The sequence below is a fragment of the Clarias gariepinus genome, chromosome 18 (assembly GCF_024256425.1).
Source record: "Clarias gariepinus isolate MV-2021 ecotype Netherlands chromosome 18, CGAR_prim_01v2, whole genome shotgun sequence".
Lineage (NCBI taxonomy): Eukaryota > Metazoa > Chordata > Actinopteri > Siluriformes > Clariidae > Clarias > Clarias gariepinus.
The window spans coordinates 21,524,707-21,541,432 of NC_071117.1; the positions used below are offsets into that span (position 1 = coordinate 21,524,707).

Consider the following 16,726-nt stretch of genomic DNA (forward strand, 5'->3'; position numbering starts at 1 on the left):
ATACTGAATGTTTCCTTATATATTGTTCCTCTGCAATTAACATGCCGGCGTTAAACCGTTATTGTTGCACTATGGTTCCACTTTTTCTCTGATGATATTTTAATTTACTTTCTTTGCGTGTGATTGTTTAGTTTCAAGTGTCCGATCTTTATTATTAATAAAGAAAAGCATGAATTAGAATAGGTACTTTCCTATTATTTACCACTAATTCCATTCCCTTCATTGCGCCCCACTGGTCATGTCTGTATTCCCCACTAGGGGAGTGCGCCCCACACTTTGAGAACCACGGCCTTAATGCATGCCAAATAGTTTCTATCACTATTATTTTCATCAGTAAATGTATCACATACATGCGCACACACTAAAAACAAAAATAGACACTACTGTCTGAATAGGGACAGGCTTGTACAATTCTAACTTGAATATAAATAACTGTATTAGTTAAGTAACCCGCTGTGTTAATTCTAGTTGTTACACAGAATCTCTGAAAACAGATTTAAGTAAAAAAAAAAAAATCTAATATTTAGCACTTCATGTTGACTATTTTTATGTTTACAAATGCATTTGTGCTGCACACTTATAAATGTACTTACAAGATTTTAGTTAACAGCACCAGCACTCATTCATAGGGTGCAGAGGTGCTACATGTTCCTTTACAGGTGTAAGAGAAACATTTTTTTTGTACCCAGGCAGTATAGAATGCAAATATAGGCAATAGACAGTTATTTATTATTGTATTTTTAATTTTTTTGTTCTCCATAATTTCTATCATAGGAGTCCTGTTTTGTTCCAACAAGATTGTAGAGTGGAGACACTGATGCAGCTCATGTTTTTTTCAAGATGTTCAATTGAATCTGTAAAGTTTGCAGGCAGTATCTTGCAAATAGAAAACTGGTAAGTATAAGAAGGATACATTTCTGATTTTTAAATAGTACCATTTATTAAGATAAATATTTTTTTATTCCTTTTGTTTTTTTTTAGCCCTGAAGTTTTAAAGTGTAAGGCCACAGATGTACTCCTTCTTCCGCTTCTGTGTGCCACTGCATCCCCACTACAACCTCATAAACTAGGTGCATATTGTCTTTTATAATTTTTTTTAAAATGTACTGTATACTTTAGTCTTATCAGGAAAATGGAAGCATAAAGTACGGTATGTGCCAAAATAAACAGTACTGAAATGAAAAGATGAACAATATTCCCTTGTCAGTTTATTTCTCCTAAAAGAAACTAACATACTATTAGTTTGTAATTGTAGTTGTTGGAAGTGTGTGTGTGCACTAGGGCTGTAGCTATTAAATATTTTAGTAATCATGTATTCTACCAAAAATGTAATCGATTAATCGGATAAAATGCAATTTTGCTTAATTAAACAGCAATGTTAAATATATAGGAGAAACAAAGATCATCATACAGCATTTTATCAAAAATAAACAGTCATTATTGACTGAGATGAATTAAGTGCCATACATTCTTGTTTTAAAGCCTTTTCTCAGATGCCAAAAACTAGGCAGGTGTCCGTGGCATGGGGGTTTAGGAGCATTTAAGCGCATAAAACACACATTAAAATAAATAATTAGACAAAAACACTACATTGTGCAAGTTTAATTTCAGAACTAAAAGTTTAAAAATTTAGACCTCAGGCATAACATAAGCCTTTATTGACAATTTCTGTCATTTTCTCTTTTTTTTGTCTTCTTTGGCTCCCTTCCATTTTGCAGCCGCAACAGAACCCTCTCTCAAATCAATACACAGCTAAACGTTTGCGTCTCTGTCCGCTTTTTTGGGTGACGTAAGCGTTTCTTCTTCGTCTGTGTTTATTGGCGGCTTGCATCCTGAAGCACGCTGTGTATATAATGCAAGCTTTAAAATTTTTTATTAGTTAAAAGAAGCTTCGAGGCAGAAGATTTTGCCTCGATCATTTGCTGTAATCGAATTACTCGAGTTACTCAAGTAATCGTTTCAGCCCTAGTGTGCACTGCCTCACTGTAGGGAAAGGGGTTTATCTCGTTCACACAGATTCACAATCAAAATTAAATCATAATCAGAATTCTGCAGAAAGTTTTTTTTATTTTATCAAAGTTTTTTCTGTGAAAATGCCTTGTTCATGTAAGGCTCAACAGAGAATGCTTCGAGCTGACAAAGGATAAAGTAACTCAGAATATTACTCTGGTAAGTTGTGAAGATCTAAGATATATTCTTTTCTAAGATATATTCTTTATTGCACAACTCAAGAAATATTCAGGCAGATGGGTTACACAATAGAACACTACTTCTGTCCACCAAAAGCAGAAAACTTACTCTCCAGTTGGCACAGACTTATCAAAAATGTACTGTTGAAGACTGGTTAACTTTACATACTTGCCTAATTATCTTGCATGCAGTATACAATTTTCTGTGGTGATTGTATGGTTTACAAACTTGATCCATCCCCCAGTGTGCATCTGTAACTTCTGTACACTTTTCTAGTAAATTATTTAATAAAGCAAAGTTTTTTACCATCTTGTCTTTACCTGTCTGAATATAGCCATTATCTTGTGCTCTTTGCTTATTCAGCACATGAATGTACAGATTTTTAATATAATTATTTAAATCTCTTTCTTCTCTTGTAGAGGTAGATGAGCTAAATGGCCACATATCACAACTTGAGAAGCAGCTATCCCAGAAAGCCTTGTGTGTGTGTCTGCTTACTCAGAGCCTGTACAGCATAGCAGAGTATGTCTGTAAGGTAAGATAAATATATAGTCATCAATAATAATACTATTCCCTTATTACTACATACTAACAAATATCAGTAACTGTATGTACAAATTGTCATTAATCCCAAGTAACAGCACAAATGGTAACTAACTGGACACATTAAAGAGACATGTGTTAAAAAAATAAATAAAATTACATATTATATAATACGTTGGACACGTTCAGTTTTCGCCTGCAGTTGCAATAATTTTTTGGCAGAGATCTTCTCCTGATGACAAGAGGTCTGTAGTCTTTTCCTGCACTTGGAGTGAGGTTAAAGTTGGGGCTCTCTGGTAGCCATTTTGGGGCAGATGATTTTTCCTACTCCCAGAACCACTGTTTCACAGTTTGAGCTTGTTGAAGCTTGGCATTTTTGTTCTGAAATTTGCTCATGACATCTGAAATGGAAAAACCCATTGATAGGATAATCTGGTCAGTGCAGTCAGGTACTCGGCGAACTTCATTGGACAGTGGACACTGCATGATGCTGGAAATGTGGAAATTGGCAAGGAGTGTACTTGTACAGGGTTGTGCTGCTTGTACTCTGGAGGTCCTTGCTTCGTTTAATTTCCAGCTATGTACAGCATTAAGCTAAAATAGAAAAGACAACTGCACACAACAGAGATATAACTAGAAGACAGTTAGATGAGATGATTCTACAAGCACTGAGGAATTGCCACGGTCAGCAAAATGACATAGAACATTACGAAAAGGAGACCAAAGGGAAAAGCAAACACAGAAAAGTATAACAACTGAATCAGGAAATTATATAGAAGAAAAAAATGTTAGCTTACTACTGAACAGAAAGCTAAGATTGACAAGACTTAATCAGCCTGAGTGGAGAAACTACTGTGGATGGAAGATCTTTGTTTACTATTGGTTTATTAATGTATTGGTTTATTAGAGACAATGTGATGCTAACCAACATGGACATAACAGAAATTTAAAAAGAAAAGGGAATTACTCTGCCATTCTTCTTTTCCAATGTGACTGTTGTTTTTTTGATGTTGTGTCTGTTAGGCCCCCATTCCACTGAGCTGAATTAGCTACCGACTTCTCCCTATGTTTCCTGATTTCAGATCAGCTCTGAAGTTCTCGCGGTCTCTACTGGTTTGATAAATTTTTCATGCGCAGAAGGTGTTAACAGTATAATAATGACCTCATTACGCGTCTGCTATGTTTTTGTGTTTGTTGCTTTTGTGATCTGACAAATAGTTTGATTGAAATAATACTGCTCACATCCACTGCATTTTCTTTTTGCAAAAGACAGCGTTTAATTAGCGAGTATATGTTTCAGTTTTGTTGTTTTTCTTGGATACTAATATTGATTTTGCATTTCCTTGCAAAAGTTGCCACTCAATCAAGTGGAAATCAAGATGTTCATATTGCCTTTTACAAAGTAAAAATGCATGCAACGCCTTATTTCAATTATTTTTATTTACCAAGGAAATTCACTGCTGTTTTTGTCATTAATTTCATTAATAGCACTAATTATAAGGAGGCACTTATAGCGCCATACACATACTGTGAATTGTATGGCGCTATACGTCAATGGTAGAATACATACTCAGGTGGACTCCTTGTCACCAGAGATTTTAACCATGCAAATCTCCAAAAAAGTCTATGCTTCCTAAATTCCATCAGCATGTGGACTTTGCAACAGGAGGAACAAACCTTCTGGATCTTGTTTACTGAGCAGAGACTTGCCCCACCTCAGTTACTTCTGCCTAAAAGTAAAGTATGTCTTCTATGTAAAGTAAATGTGGAAGCATGAGTGAGGTTTGCAAAACTGTGTCTGAACAAACTACAAAACTTTTGGAACAATGTTCTCTAGCCAGATGAGACCAAAGTGGAGTTGGCCTTAATGCCCAGCGTTATGTTTGGTGAATACAAAACCCAACATTTCATCTCGTATTTTTTGTCAAGCATAGTAGTGGATGGTGATGATTTGGGGTTGTTTTTCAGCCAGAGGACCTGGACACTTGCCATCATTGAGACAACCATACTTACATTTACAATTACATTTAGGCATCTTATCCAGAGCGACTTACAAAAAGTGCTTTAATGTTTACATAATTGGATACATACTTACACTGGGTTAACTAGGTTAATAACTAAGTGCCATTAGTCCAACACAACTAAGAAGAGTTTTTTTTTTCTTTGTATACCAGAGTATTTTAATCTCTGTCAAATGTAAAGTCAAATGTAAGGCTATCTGGCTGATAGTTAAAGCTTGGTTGAAATTGGTCATGCAACAGACAATGATCTGAAGCACACCAGTAAATGGGTCAAGGTTTAGGATAGCCTAGTCAAAGTCAAGACATTAAGAGAGCTGTGTATAGGCCAATTTCCAAAAACTGCAATGAACTTTGTGTATATCAGTTGCATTTTAACCCTCTGAGGTCCGGGGTGATTTTGGGGCCCTTGAGATGTTTGGACATGCTCTGATATTTGTGCTTTTTTCAGCTACTTATAATATATTATTGACCAACCTGTATTTTTCTTGTAATCAGCACAAACTGTTCTACAATAATACGTGACCAAAATGAATGTATGTGTTTGCATTTTTTAGGAAAAAAATATTATGCGTGGTTAGTAAGTTTTGTGAAAATAAAAGTAGCTTAAATAAGGCCATGAAACTCATACAGAACATTTGTTCACAAGACTTTTGAGAACTGGGCTGGTGGACTAGTGTTTTTGCTTCAAAATGATGTGAAAATGATCTTTTTTACTTGCTCACAGAAAACAATATAGTGATTAACATTTTTTAAGTCACTTTTTGAGTGTAAAGGCTCTATGCGAGAAGGCGTGAACTATCATTACTAATGCAGTGATTCACACCTGAGAACAAAAAGGCCTGCATACTGATCTGCATAATGAGCCATCAGACAGGTATGTGACTGAGAGAGGAGAGTTACAAGAAAGAATCTGAGGACAAAATAAGGTGTATATTTTCAGTGTTTAGGTTATTTGAGAATGTATTTGACACAAGAAAACTTAAGATTTACTTGTGAGTTCAGTTAAACAGTTTATTAGGTCTAAACAATTAAAGTTGACTTTTTAGCTGCATTACTGCAGTCACTAACAGAAAATATAGCTGTTATTACAAATTACACATAAATTACATGTTAAAATATAAAAGTGCAAAAAAAACAAACCCTGATGACGCCAATAAGAACTTAAATGACACTTTCAGTTTTAATCGTACAGGCAAGATCTATATACTAATCGAATCTGTAAAGTGTCTACTTATATTTGTATGCACACATGTTAAAAAATAAAACTTTGTGCATTAATAAAATAAAGAAAATAAACAGTGTGCGCTGTCTGTCTCTTTGGTCTGCGTGAACTGCAGGGAGAAACACGTAATTAAAATGAACTGAAACTCAGCAAATACATCACAGAGACACACAAAATACATATCTATAGAAAGCTTGAACTGTGTACTTTTACATTTACCAATTTAACTCGGAAACAAATAATCTGTTTTTATGCTGTTTTGTTTCTCATTACAGTTGATGTGATCCCGCCTCCCTGTGCGCGCGCTGTTGATGAAAGGTTCATTTCCATATGAACAGCGCGCGCACGGGGAGGCGGGATCACATTAGCTGTAATGAGCCGATACAGGAGAATCTGTACCACTCCTTACTTTCATACGGATTACATAAAAACAGATTATTTGTTTCCGAGTTGAATTGGTTAATGTAAAAGTAGACAATTCAAGCTTTCTATAGATATGTATTTTGTGTCTCTCTGTGGTGTATTTGCTGAGTTTCAGTTCATTTTAATGACGTGTTTCTCCCTGCAGTTCACGCAGACCAAAGCGACAGACAGCGCACCCTGTTTGTTTTCTTTATTTTATTAATGCACAAAGTTTTATGTTTAACATGTGTGCATACAAAAAAAAGTAGACACTTTACAGATTCTATTAATATATAGATCTTGTCTGTACGATCAAAACTGAAAGTGTAATTTAAGTTCTTATTGGCGTCATCAGGGGAAAACGCCTTAAAACGCATATATGCGTGCATGGACTTCAGAGGGTTAAATATCAGTCAACTTGAATATCGATAAACGGGTGAAAATTGTCACCACAAATTAACACTCATATCCACACAAATTAGAGACATAGTAAGGAATGATCACTGTCATGTAAGTAATAAGGTCATTTTGTCCAAAGTGTAAGCAGGGACTCTGCCTAGCAATGACGGTGTAACCAAAAGTTAGAACTAGAAGGAAACACACATGAAGATGGATATAAATTGTACAGTGGAACCTCGGATTACGAGTAACGCGGTTTACGAGTGTTTCGCAAGACGAGCAACAATTTTTTAATAATTTTTGGCTTGAAAAACGAGCATTGTCTTCGTTAACGAGCACCGAGTATCATGTTTCACGCATGCGCTTCTTGTTTTAACAACAAGCATTACGTCATCACAAGTGAGCCAACGGTTTTTCTCTCTCTCGCAGCAGAATTGTAGGTAATCGTCTCTCCTGCTGGGTGAATACACACACACACACACACACACACACACACGCTTCCTTCAGGTTGCCAAATAAACACACACTCCTCTCTGTTGCGATTGTTTTCGAAGGTGATGATCTGTTTAATTTGTTTTTTTGTTGTTGTTTTACTTACAGCAGTGATCCTGTTAGTATGCGCTCACGTGAGTGTGACTAGGAATGTTCCTTGCTAATTTTTAAACAGTTTTAAAAACGTTCTATCCGTTAATGTTTGTTTGTGTGTGTGTGTGCGCACATTTTACACACATAGACCATGCGTGCACAAACGAAAACCCTTATCTGTCGGGATTTATTTTTACTTTTTTTTTAAGGTAAAGTACAGGTTAATTTGTTTTATTTTTACTTAATATTTTGTATTAATTATTTTTATGTATTTATTTTTTTGGGCTGTAGAACGAATAATTTAAGTTTCCATTATTTCCTATGGGAAAATAAAATTTGGTTTACGAGTGTTTTGGAATACGAGCCCGCTTCCGGAACGAATTAAGCTCGTAATCCGAGGTTCCACTGTATCTTAAATTTTAATTTCATGATTTTTTTTTGTCTTAATTTTTTTTTTATAATAAGACTGATTAATAGTGAAGTTAAAGTAATTTAAAGAAGGTAATTGAACAGAGATCAAAACCAAGGGGAGAAAAACAGAAACACGATTAAATGTTTTATCCTCTTTGTTTCCCCCTATAAAGAAATCTTTGGCTAATATTCCTGTTCAGCTGATTGCCTCTTCTGTGATAAGACTTCTGAAAATATCCATTGGTCATCACCCATTCACTTCACTGAAGGTTGATGTATTTCCCCATCTTATTGGCTCTTACAAGATCCAGCAGTGCAGTATCGACCTACTAGGTGACCTCACAGTTTATGCAGGTAAGAAGATTATATTACATGTTTCTATATAATAACTATTACACATTGTGTAATAATAAATAGCACTGGTGGCTCAGTCATTGGTGTTCCGCCTGCCATGGCAAAGGCCTGGGTTTGATTCCCAGTCAGTGACCAAACCCCAGCCACTTGATGTAGTGCCGGTCCCAAGGCCAGATAATATGGAAGGGTTGCACCAGGAAGGATATTCACATTTTTTTGAGCATGCTTAATTTACTGGGAATGATCTAGTTATATCTGAAATATATTTACACTTACTAGCCACTTTGTTAGGTACACCTTGCTAGTACTGGATTGGACCCCCTTGGGACTGCCTTAATTCTTGGCATACTGTAGATTCATCAAGGGCAGATGTCCTGCTGGATGTAGCCATAAGAAGAGCGGGAGGACATGTGGCATTAAAATTATTCTCAATTGGTAGCTTGTAGTGTTGAAAGAAAGCAGGATGAATCAATGCTTTCATGTTTATGCAAAATTCTTACTCTGCCATCCAAAGCTTTTTTTGTTAGTTTGTTTTTTCCAGAAATTGACTCATTAGACCAGGCAATGTTTTTGCAATCTTGTGTTTTCCAATTTTGCTGGTGCCGTGTGAATTGTAGATTGGGTTTCCTGTTCTAGCTTTTTTTAAACTTCAGTAGTTCATCTTGACCATGTCTACATGCCTAAATGCCTTGAGTTTTAATTGACTGATTGGATATTTGCGGTAACGACCAGTTGAACATAAGATGAACAATAAGAGGGCAAGAAATTTAACTCTTGAAAAGGCACAGCTGTGAATTGAAAAGCACCCCAGGTGACTCTAGAATCTAATGAGAGAATGCCAAGCTGTTATCAAAGCTAAATGTAGCTACTTTGGTCAATCCAAAATCTTAAATATATGGTGGTTATTTAATTTTTAATTTCTGTTATAATTGCATATGTGTTCTTTCATAGTTTGGATGTCCTAATTTAGGACCAAAATTATTTCTAGTTCAGAGTAGGACGTTTATGTAAAAGTTCATGTTTATGGAGCTTCCTACTCTTACTTTCTGCATGGGGTAGGACTGCTCCACGGAATCATGTGATGTCACGGTTTATGACTCCAGGAACCACAACGTTGACTACACGTTATAGTGAGTGTTGCAGTTTTGACAGGTGAAATCAGCACCAGTTGTGTAAAACTTTTATGCACATAGACAAAAATTTGATGCATGACTCGACTGCATGAAGTTAACCTAATTAGATTGCTCCAATCACAACTGTTTCAGGTGTGGAAGGGGCGGGGCCACTATATTGCTCACAAAGTCCAGAGTTTAAGTCTCAGAGCCTAGAGTTGAGCAGCAGAGCTAACTCCGGGCAATGTCATCCGCTTGAAGCACTTCAAAGGTGGTTAGACGGAATTACACTGTTTGATCACGGCTTGGGAGAGCACTGCCAAAGGATTGCGCGCACTGCTGCGCATTGCCGCATTGAAAATTCTCCAGGAGCCGCTGTTCATGAGGAACTACTCTGGCATGTGAGCGGGGCTATAGCCTGCGCCTCAGGGCCTTTAAATGTGAGCATGCTATGCTGTTGTTGCACCAGCCTGAGCAAGTTTTAAAGGCAGCGTGGATACCGCGATAGTACCAACCTGACCAGCCTGTGTGCTATACTGTCGTGACAGCAGCCTAAGCACGCTATACCGTGAGCCAGAGCTCACTTCACAAAGGCGAGCGGATTGAATACTGCTGATTTCACCTGTTTGAGTATGAGCTCATCATCCAAGAAGGTCGATGTCTCATGCCCTAGGAACTTCAGCAGCAGATTAACTGAAAGTTAAGTATAAGCCTACACGAGCCGGTCGCCAAGAATTAAAAGGCTGCTGCATTTGCTGCTAAGGCCCATGTTTCCAGCTAGGAAAGCCGCCCAACTAGGGGACGTTATGAGGACACCCCGTCTGAGGCCACACCAATGGATGGCTGCATTAAAGCTACATTAAACAGCCGGCAGCAGCCGCTGCCCATGTAAACGCACTCTGACGCTTCATCACCACTAACACTCGCCAGTTTAGTGCCCCTCTGCCAGCTGGACCCGCATGTGCAGACCCTCACTTCTTTTCTCTCTCCCTCCTTAAACCCCTTCCTGTCTCTATTTATTCATTAAAAAAAATTCTTTTTTCCAGAAGACCTTGCCATCTGAATTGTGTCTAAATTAAAGATCTTACGGGACTATATATATATATATATATATATATATATATATATATATATATACACTCAACAAAAATATAAACGCAACACCTTTGTTTCTGCTTCAATTTTTCATAAGATGGACCTAAAGATCTAAAATTCCTTCCAGATACACAACATTACCATTTCTCTCAAACATTGTTCACAAATCAGTCTAAATGTGTGATAGTGAGCACTTCTGCTTTGCTGAGATAATCCATCCCACCTCACAGGTGTGCCACATCAAGATGCTGATCTGACATCATGAGTAGTGCACAGGTGTACCTTATACTGCCTACAATAAAAGGCCACCCTGGAATGTGCAGTTTTTTGCTTTATTGGGGGTCTGGGGACTCAGAACCGGTCAGTATCTGGTGTGACCACCATTTGCCTCATGCAGTGCAACACATCATCTTCACATAGAGTTTATCAGATTATCAATTGTGGCCTGTGAAATGTTGGTCCACTCCTCTTCAATGGCTGTGCGAAGTTGTTGGATATTAGTGGGAACTGGTACACGCTGTTGTATACGCCGGTCAAGCACATCTCAAACATGCTCAACGAGTGACATGTCCGGTGAGTATGCTGGCCATGCAAGAACTGGGACATTTTCAGCTTCCAAGGACTGTGTACAGATCCTTGCAACATGGGGCCGTGCATAATCTTGCTTAGGGCTGCAACAACTAATCGATAAAATCGATAATTATCAATAATGAAATTCGTTGTCAACGAATGCTGTTATCGATTAGTTGGGCTGCTCACGTCACTGAGGAGCGCGACCACAAGATGCACAAATACACACAGATACACAGCCGCTCGCGCAATGGAGGTTACAGGAGCGTCTGCAGGAAAAAGCGCGCACCCCGAGTCCTCCAAGGTTTGATAGCAATTTACATTAAACGCCTCTAAGAAGACGGTAACCTGCACGCTATGCAAGACCGAGCTTTCATGGCATGTCATGCACCAACACTTAAAAAGAAAACATGGTGTTACGGATGGCGAAACGCCAGCAGGGTCAGTAAAAACTATCTCTTCATCGTGTAAAAGTTGTATAGTTTAAATGCTTTTGTTTAAACTGTTTGCTAACTTGGCACAGTCGCGCTAGATCTGTTCACGTGCTACTCGAATACATACAGCGAACGCAAATAACAGTACATTTGTGACTATTAGCTTTTTGCATTTCTACAGTTTTTTTTTTATAGTCCACTACAAAGTTAACTTGTAATTTACTGAAAAAGTAGTAAATACCAGAGAAAAATGCCCGGAACTAGCACAAAAAACGGTAGTGCATGATTTCAGAATCACATACCTAAAATTCAGAAGTAATAACTCATAGTTATAGAAAGTAAAAGTAAAATAAGAAAGAAACTCGGAAACGAGCAGAGCTGCCGTTGCAGGCTGCCACACGGGGCGCTGAAAGTAGGAGATAGATCATCCTTAGCACTTACTTGTTTGTGTACAAAGCTAATAATTTTTGTGCTATTTTTCCAGAGAGCATCGACCTACTTCAGGAGGCTTTTACTGTTCTTCTGCAGTATCTGCAGTGTCCTGATTCACAAGCTACAGTAAGTGTATAATCATCACAATATTCACAATGTAAAATTTTGTTTTGAGTTTATTTTTAATGTTGAATATTTTTTTTTTGTTTTACTTATTCGTTATACATTGCAAAATTCATAAGGTTTTTCTTATATGCACTTGACTGTTTAAAATTGAATACACAAGTTAAATACATTTTTTTTTTTTGTTTGTTTTATTTGAATGACACTTTCAATAATTGGCATTGTCTTAAAGAGATTTACTTAAATGTAAATTCAGGATATAAATTTACAGTGGGTAAGGAAAGTATTCAGACCGCCTTAAATTTTTTACTTCTAGTTATATTGCACATTTGCTAAAACCATTTACATTAATTTTTTTCTCATTAATATACACACAGCACCCCATATTGACAGAAAAACATAGAATTGTTGACATTTTTGCGGCCTTATTAAAAATGAAAAACTGAAACATCACATCACATGGTACTGAGTATTCAGACCCTTTGCTCAATGCTTTTGTCCAGGATATTCTTGTACTTGCCCGCATTTATCTTTCCCTTGATTGCAACCAGTTGTCCTGTCCCTGCAGCTAAAAAACACCCCCACAGCATGATGCTGCCACCACCATGCTTCACTGTTGGGACTGTATTGGACAGATGATGAGCAGTGCCTGGTTTTCTCCACACATAACGTTTAGAATTAAGGCCGAAAAAAGTTCCATCTTGGTCTCATCAGACCATAGAATCTTATTTCTCACCATCTTTGAGTCCTTCAGGTGTTTTTTTTTTAGTGAACTCCATGCAGGCCTTTATGTGTCTTGCACTGAGGAGAGCCTTCCGTTGGGCCACTCTGGCATAAAGCCTCGATGGGTGGAGGGCTTCAGTGATAGTTGACTTTCTACAACTTTCTCCCATCTTCGTCTGCATTTCTGGAGCTTAGCCACAGTGATCTTTGGGTCTTCTTTAAACAGCCCCTATTATGCTTTTTCAAATATGATATTTCATGCAGTGTGTCATGTAGCTGTATGTGAACATAAACTATCTGTGACGCCGACAGTGCACAATAAATGAAGTTTCTTAAAAAAAAGGGGGGCTCACATTCACCTAAATGAGTCGTTAGCAATTCTAATTTTTATCTGTTACGAATCCACGTCACTCCGTAACACATTTGCATAATGTCCGCGCATGTACTACGTCGCATTTATGCCAGGTTCGCTTAAACACTTTATAATATAAAAAAACAATAGAAAAAACGAGAGCACACGAAATCCCTTTTAACTGTTTATTATATATAGTTTGTAAATATTGTTTATATCTTTGTTTGGTTGTGGTGCACCTTTTTCGTTTACTTTATTTAATTTTGTATAATACACATTTGCTTTATCTACTTCTTTGTGTTTGTCCTTTTTGCTCCCTGGCCTTTCAACGCAACACCAACACAAAGATACAAGACCTCTCGATTTTTGTAGCCAAAGTAAACATAAAATTTACTGGTCATTACACGGTAAAAGCGACGCCATCTTTTCTATGTATTGACGGGTCTCCAGAGCCGTTATTCAGTTATGAGCGTTTCGTTTTTCCCGACATACGCTGTAGCGGTAGACCAATCTTTGAACTGCTTCACATGAGTCGTTTCCGAATCATTTAGAAATGGGGTAAAATTAAATCTATTTTTGGAGAAAACTAAAGTGTTTTTTGATCTTGCTTACATTTTAACTTGTTTTAAGAAACTCGTTAAGTAATATTAGCCACCTTTAAAATGGCATAATAGGACCCCTTTAACTCTCTCACCAAGGCTTTTCTCCCCCGATAGCTCAGTTTGGCCAGACGGCCAGCTCTGGGAAGGGTTATGGTTGTCCCAAACATCTTCCATTTAAGAATTATGGAGGCCACTGTGCCTAAAGCTGTAGCTACAGTGGTGTGAAAAACTATTAGCCCCCTTTCTGATTTCTTATTCTTTTGCATGTTTGTCACACAAAATGTTTCTGATCATCAAACACATTTAACTATTAGTCAAAGATAACACGCGTATAACAATGCAGTTTTTAAATGATGGTTTTTATTATTTAGGGAGAAAAAAATCCAAACCTACATGGCCCTGTGTGAAAAAGTAATTCCCCCCTGAACCTAATAACTGGTTGGGCCACCCTTAGCAGCAATAACTGCAATCAAGCATTTGCGATAACTTGCAACGAGTCTTTTACAGCGCTCTGGAGGAATTTTGGCCCACTCATCTTTGCAGAATTGTTAACGCAACACCAACGCAAAGATACAAGCTTTTCAGCTATATTAATTATTAATAAGCAATTATTTCTAGCATGAACCGCCGTTTTAAGGTCATGCCACAACATCTCAATAGGATTCAGGTCAGGACTTTGACTAGGCCACTCCAAAGTCTTCATTTTGTTTTTCTTCAGCCATTCAGAGGTGGATTTGCTGGTGTGTTTTGGGTCATTGTCCTGCTGCAGCACCCAAGATCACTTCAGCTTGAGTTGACGAACAGATGGCTGGACATTCTCCTTCAGGATTTTTTGGTAGACGGTAGAATTCATGGTTCCATCTATCACAGCAAGCCTTCCAGGTCCTAAATCAGCAAAACAACCCCAGACCATTACACTACCACCACCATATTTTACTGTTGGTATGATGTTCTTTTTCTGAAATGCTGTGTTACTTTTACGCCAGATGTAACGGGACACGCACCTTTCAAAAGTTAAACTTTTGTCTCGTCGGTCCACAAGGTATTTTCCCAAAAGTCTTGGCAATCATTGAGATGTTTTTTAGCAAAATTGAGACGAGCCTTAATGTTCTTTTTGCTTAAAAGTGGTTTGCGCCTTGGAAATCTGCCATGCAGGCCATTTTTGCCCAGTCTCTTTCTTATGGTGGAGTCGTGAACACTGACCTTAAAGGTCCTACACATTCCATTTTTCATTAAATGTTAATATGATCTTTAGGGTCCTAATAAAAAGGTTTGTATTATACGTTAATTAAAAATTTAAAAGGATTGTGTAAAAAAAACACTACTTTTACCTGGTAAAAACTAGCTCTGTTCTCAGCAACCTGTTTCAGTACATGCTAATTTAAATACTTATGACCCCTGCTGAGCCCGCCCCCCAGTTCTGTGGGGCGTGGCTTCACAACACACGTGGGGTATAGCCACGGAAGTGTAGTCCAGTGCGGGCAATGCTTTAGACTGCATTGCCCACAACGCAGTGCTTTGTGGGTAATGCAGTCCAAACTGGAAAATGCTGGAATATGGAGCCTGAGCCTGTTTTCTTCAGTCGTTTTTGGTTTGATTTAAGTACGGAACCTACGCGGAAGTTTGTAATATCGCCTGACAACGCAGAAATTAAAAGAATGGACATGCATCGACTTGATTTGTCTTTCTCATCACTGCATGGGCATGAATTAACGGGCTGTTGCTCTGCCGCGAGCAACAACAACATAAAGCGGAGAAGCTTACTGAGAGATATACAAACGCGATGTGTTTACTGATGTGTTTACATGACTTCTTAATCTTTGACAGACATCGTTATAAACCATCTAATGTAACAAAGGTAAGCATAATATAGTTTTCCGACTACCCACACAGTTTGCAACTAGACAATCACCTTAACCCATTGTTTATTATAAACGGGCGATTAGGGATTATATAGAGACAGATGTACATAGAGAAGAAGCCATAACCATGTTCTATGAGAGTATAAGTTAACTTACACTCCGCATTCATCGTGATTATTAGAAAAGGCGATCTGCAAAGATTCATAGAAAAAAAAATTACTCACTGAGCCTGGTGAAGATGAAGCAGGAACACGAAGCGTTAGTACAGATCCATTTTTTAGGAGCAGCTTCTTAGTAAAACCTGCTTTATATTGACCCGCGTTTATAAAGCAGTCTGGTGAAAAATGATTATCGCGAACATGAACGCATTTAGGTAAATCGGCGGGGACGTTAGCTTCAAAAAATAAATTCAGCCCCTGCGTCCTCAGTGGCTCAGATACCTAACCCTAGGTAGGTACCCTAGGTCACTAACCCTAGGTAATGAATGACGACTGCTGTGTTCGCTATTACACCTAACAACTGTACACAACACTCGCTTAGGCGCCATTTTGCTCCAGCGGCGAAAAACAATGGCCGACAGCTTCTTCTCACTCGGGGCGGGTCTTTGCTAAAACACCAGTGTCAATCAACTAGTGTAGGAGCGGCCTCTTGTGGTGTGGCGTCACATCGACAGGCATTTGCGATTGGCCTGATTTCAGAAGGGGCATGTTATTGTAATAAATGAAAAGAAAACCACTGGGCGGCTCTTTATCATCGTAGAGTGGTTGTGTACGCACTTTCCTAACACACGGTTCAGTCCAAACAGCTTAAAAAAGTGCATGTAGGCCTGTATGACCCCTTTAATTGAGGCAAGTGAGGCCTGCAGTTCTTTAGATGTTGTCCTGGGGTCTTTTGTGGCCTCTCGGATGAGTTGTCTCTGCGCTCTTGGGGTAATTTTGGTCGGCTGGCCACTCCTGGGAAGGTTCACCACTGTTCCATGTTTTTGCCATTTGTGGATAATGGCTCTCACTGTGGTTCGCTGGAGTCCCAAAGCTTTAGAAATGGCTTTATAACCTTTACCAGACTGATAGATCTCAATAACTTTTGTTCTCATTTGTTCCTGAGCTTCTTTTTGCTTCTTTTTGCTTTTGGTCTACTTCTTTGTGTCAGGTAGCTCCTATTTAAATGTTTTCTTGATTGAAACAGGTGTGGCAGTAATCGGGCCTGAGGGTGACTACAGAAATTGAACTCGGGTGTGATAAACCACAGTTAAGTTATTTTTTAACAAGGCGGGCAATCACTTTTTCACACAGGG

General features: G+C 38.2%; 1 protein-coding gene across 3 annotated transcripts in view; it reads left to right on the forward strand.

Moving 5' to 3' along the window:
• The window catches only part of brat1 (BRCA1-associated ATM activator 1), a 63,673-nt gene that overhangs the window by 11,744 nt on the left and 35,203 nt on the right, over positions 1-16,726 (forward strand). For all 3 annotated transcript variants that reach the window (XM_053476825.1, XM_053476826.1, XM_053476827.1), the window contains exons 6-10: positions 775-894; positions 982-1,070; positions 2,610-2,725; positions 7,947-8,127; positions 11,823-11,896. In XM_053476825.1, coding sequence (XP_053332800.1) covers positions 775-894; positions 982-1,070; positions 2,610-2,725; positions 7,947-8,127; positions 11,823-11,896 — 580 coding nt within the window. The remainder of the gene's footprint in view (positions 1-774; positions 895-981; positions 1,071-2,609; positions 2,726-7,946; positions 8,128-11,822; positions 11,897-16,726) is intronic.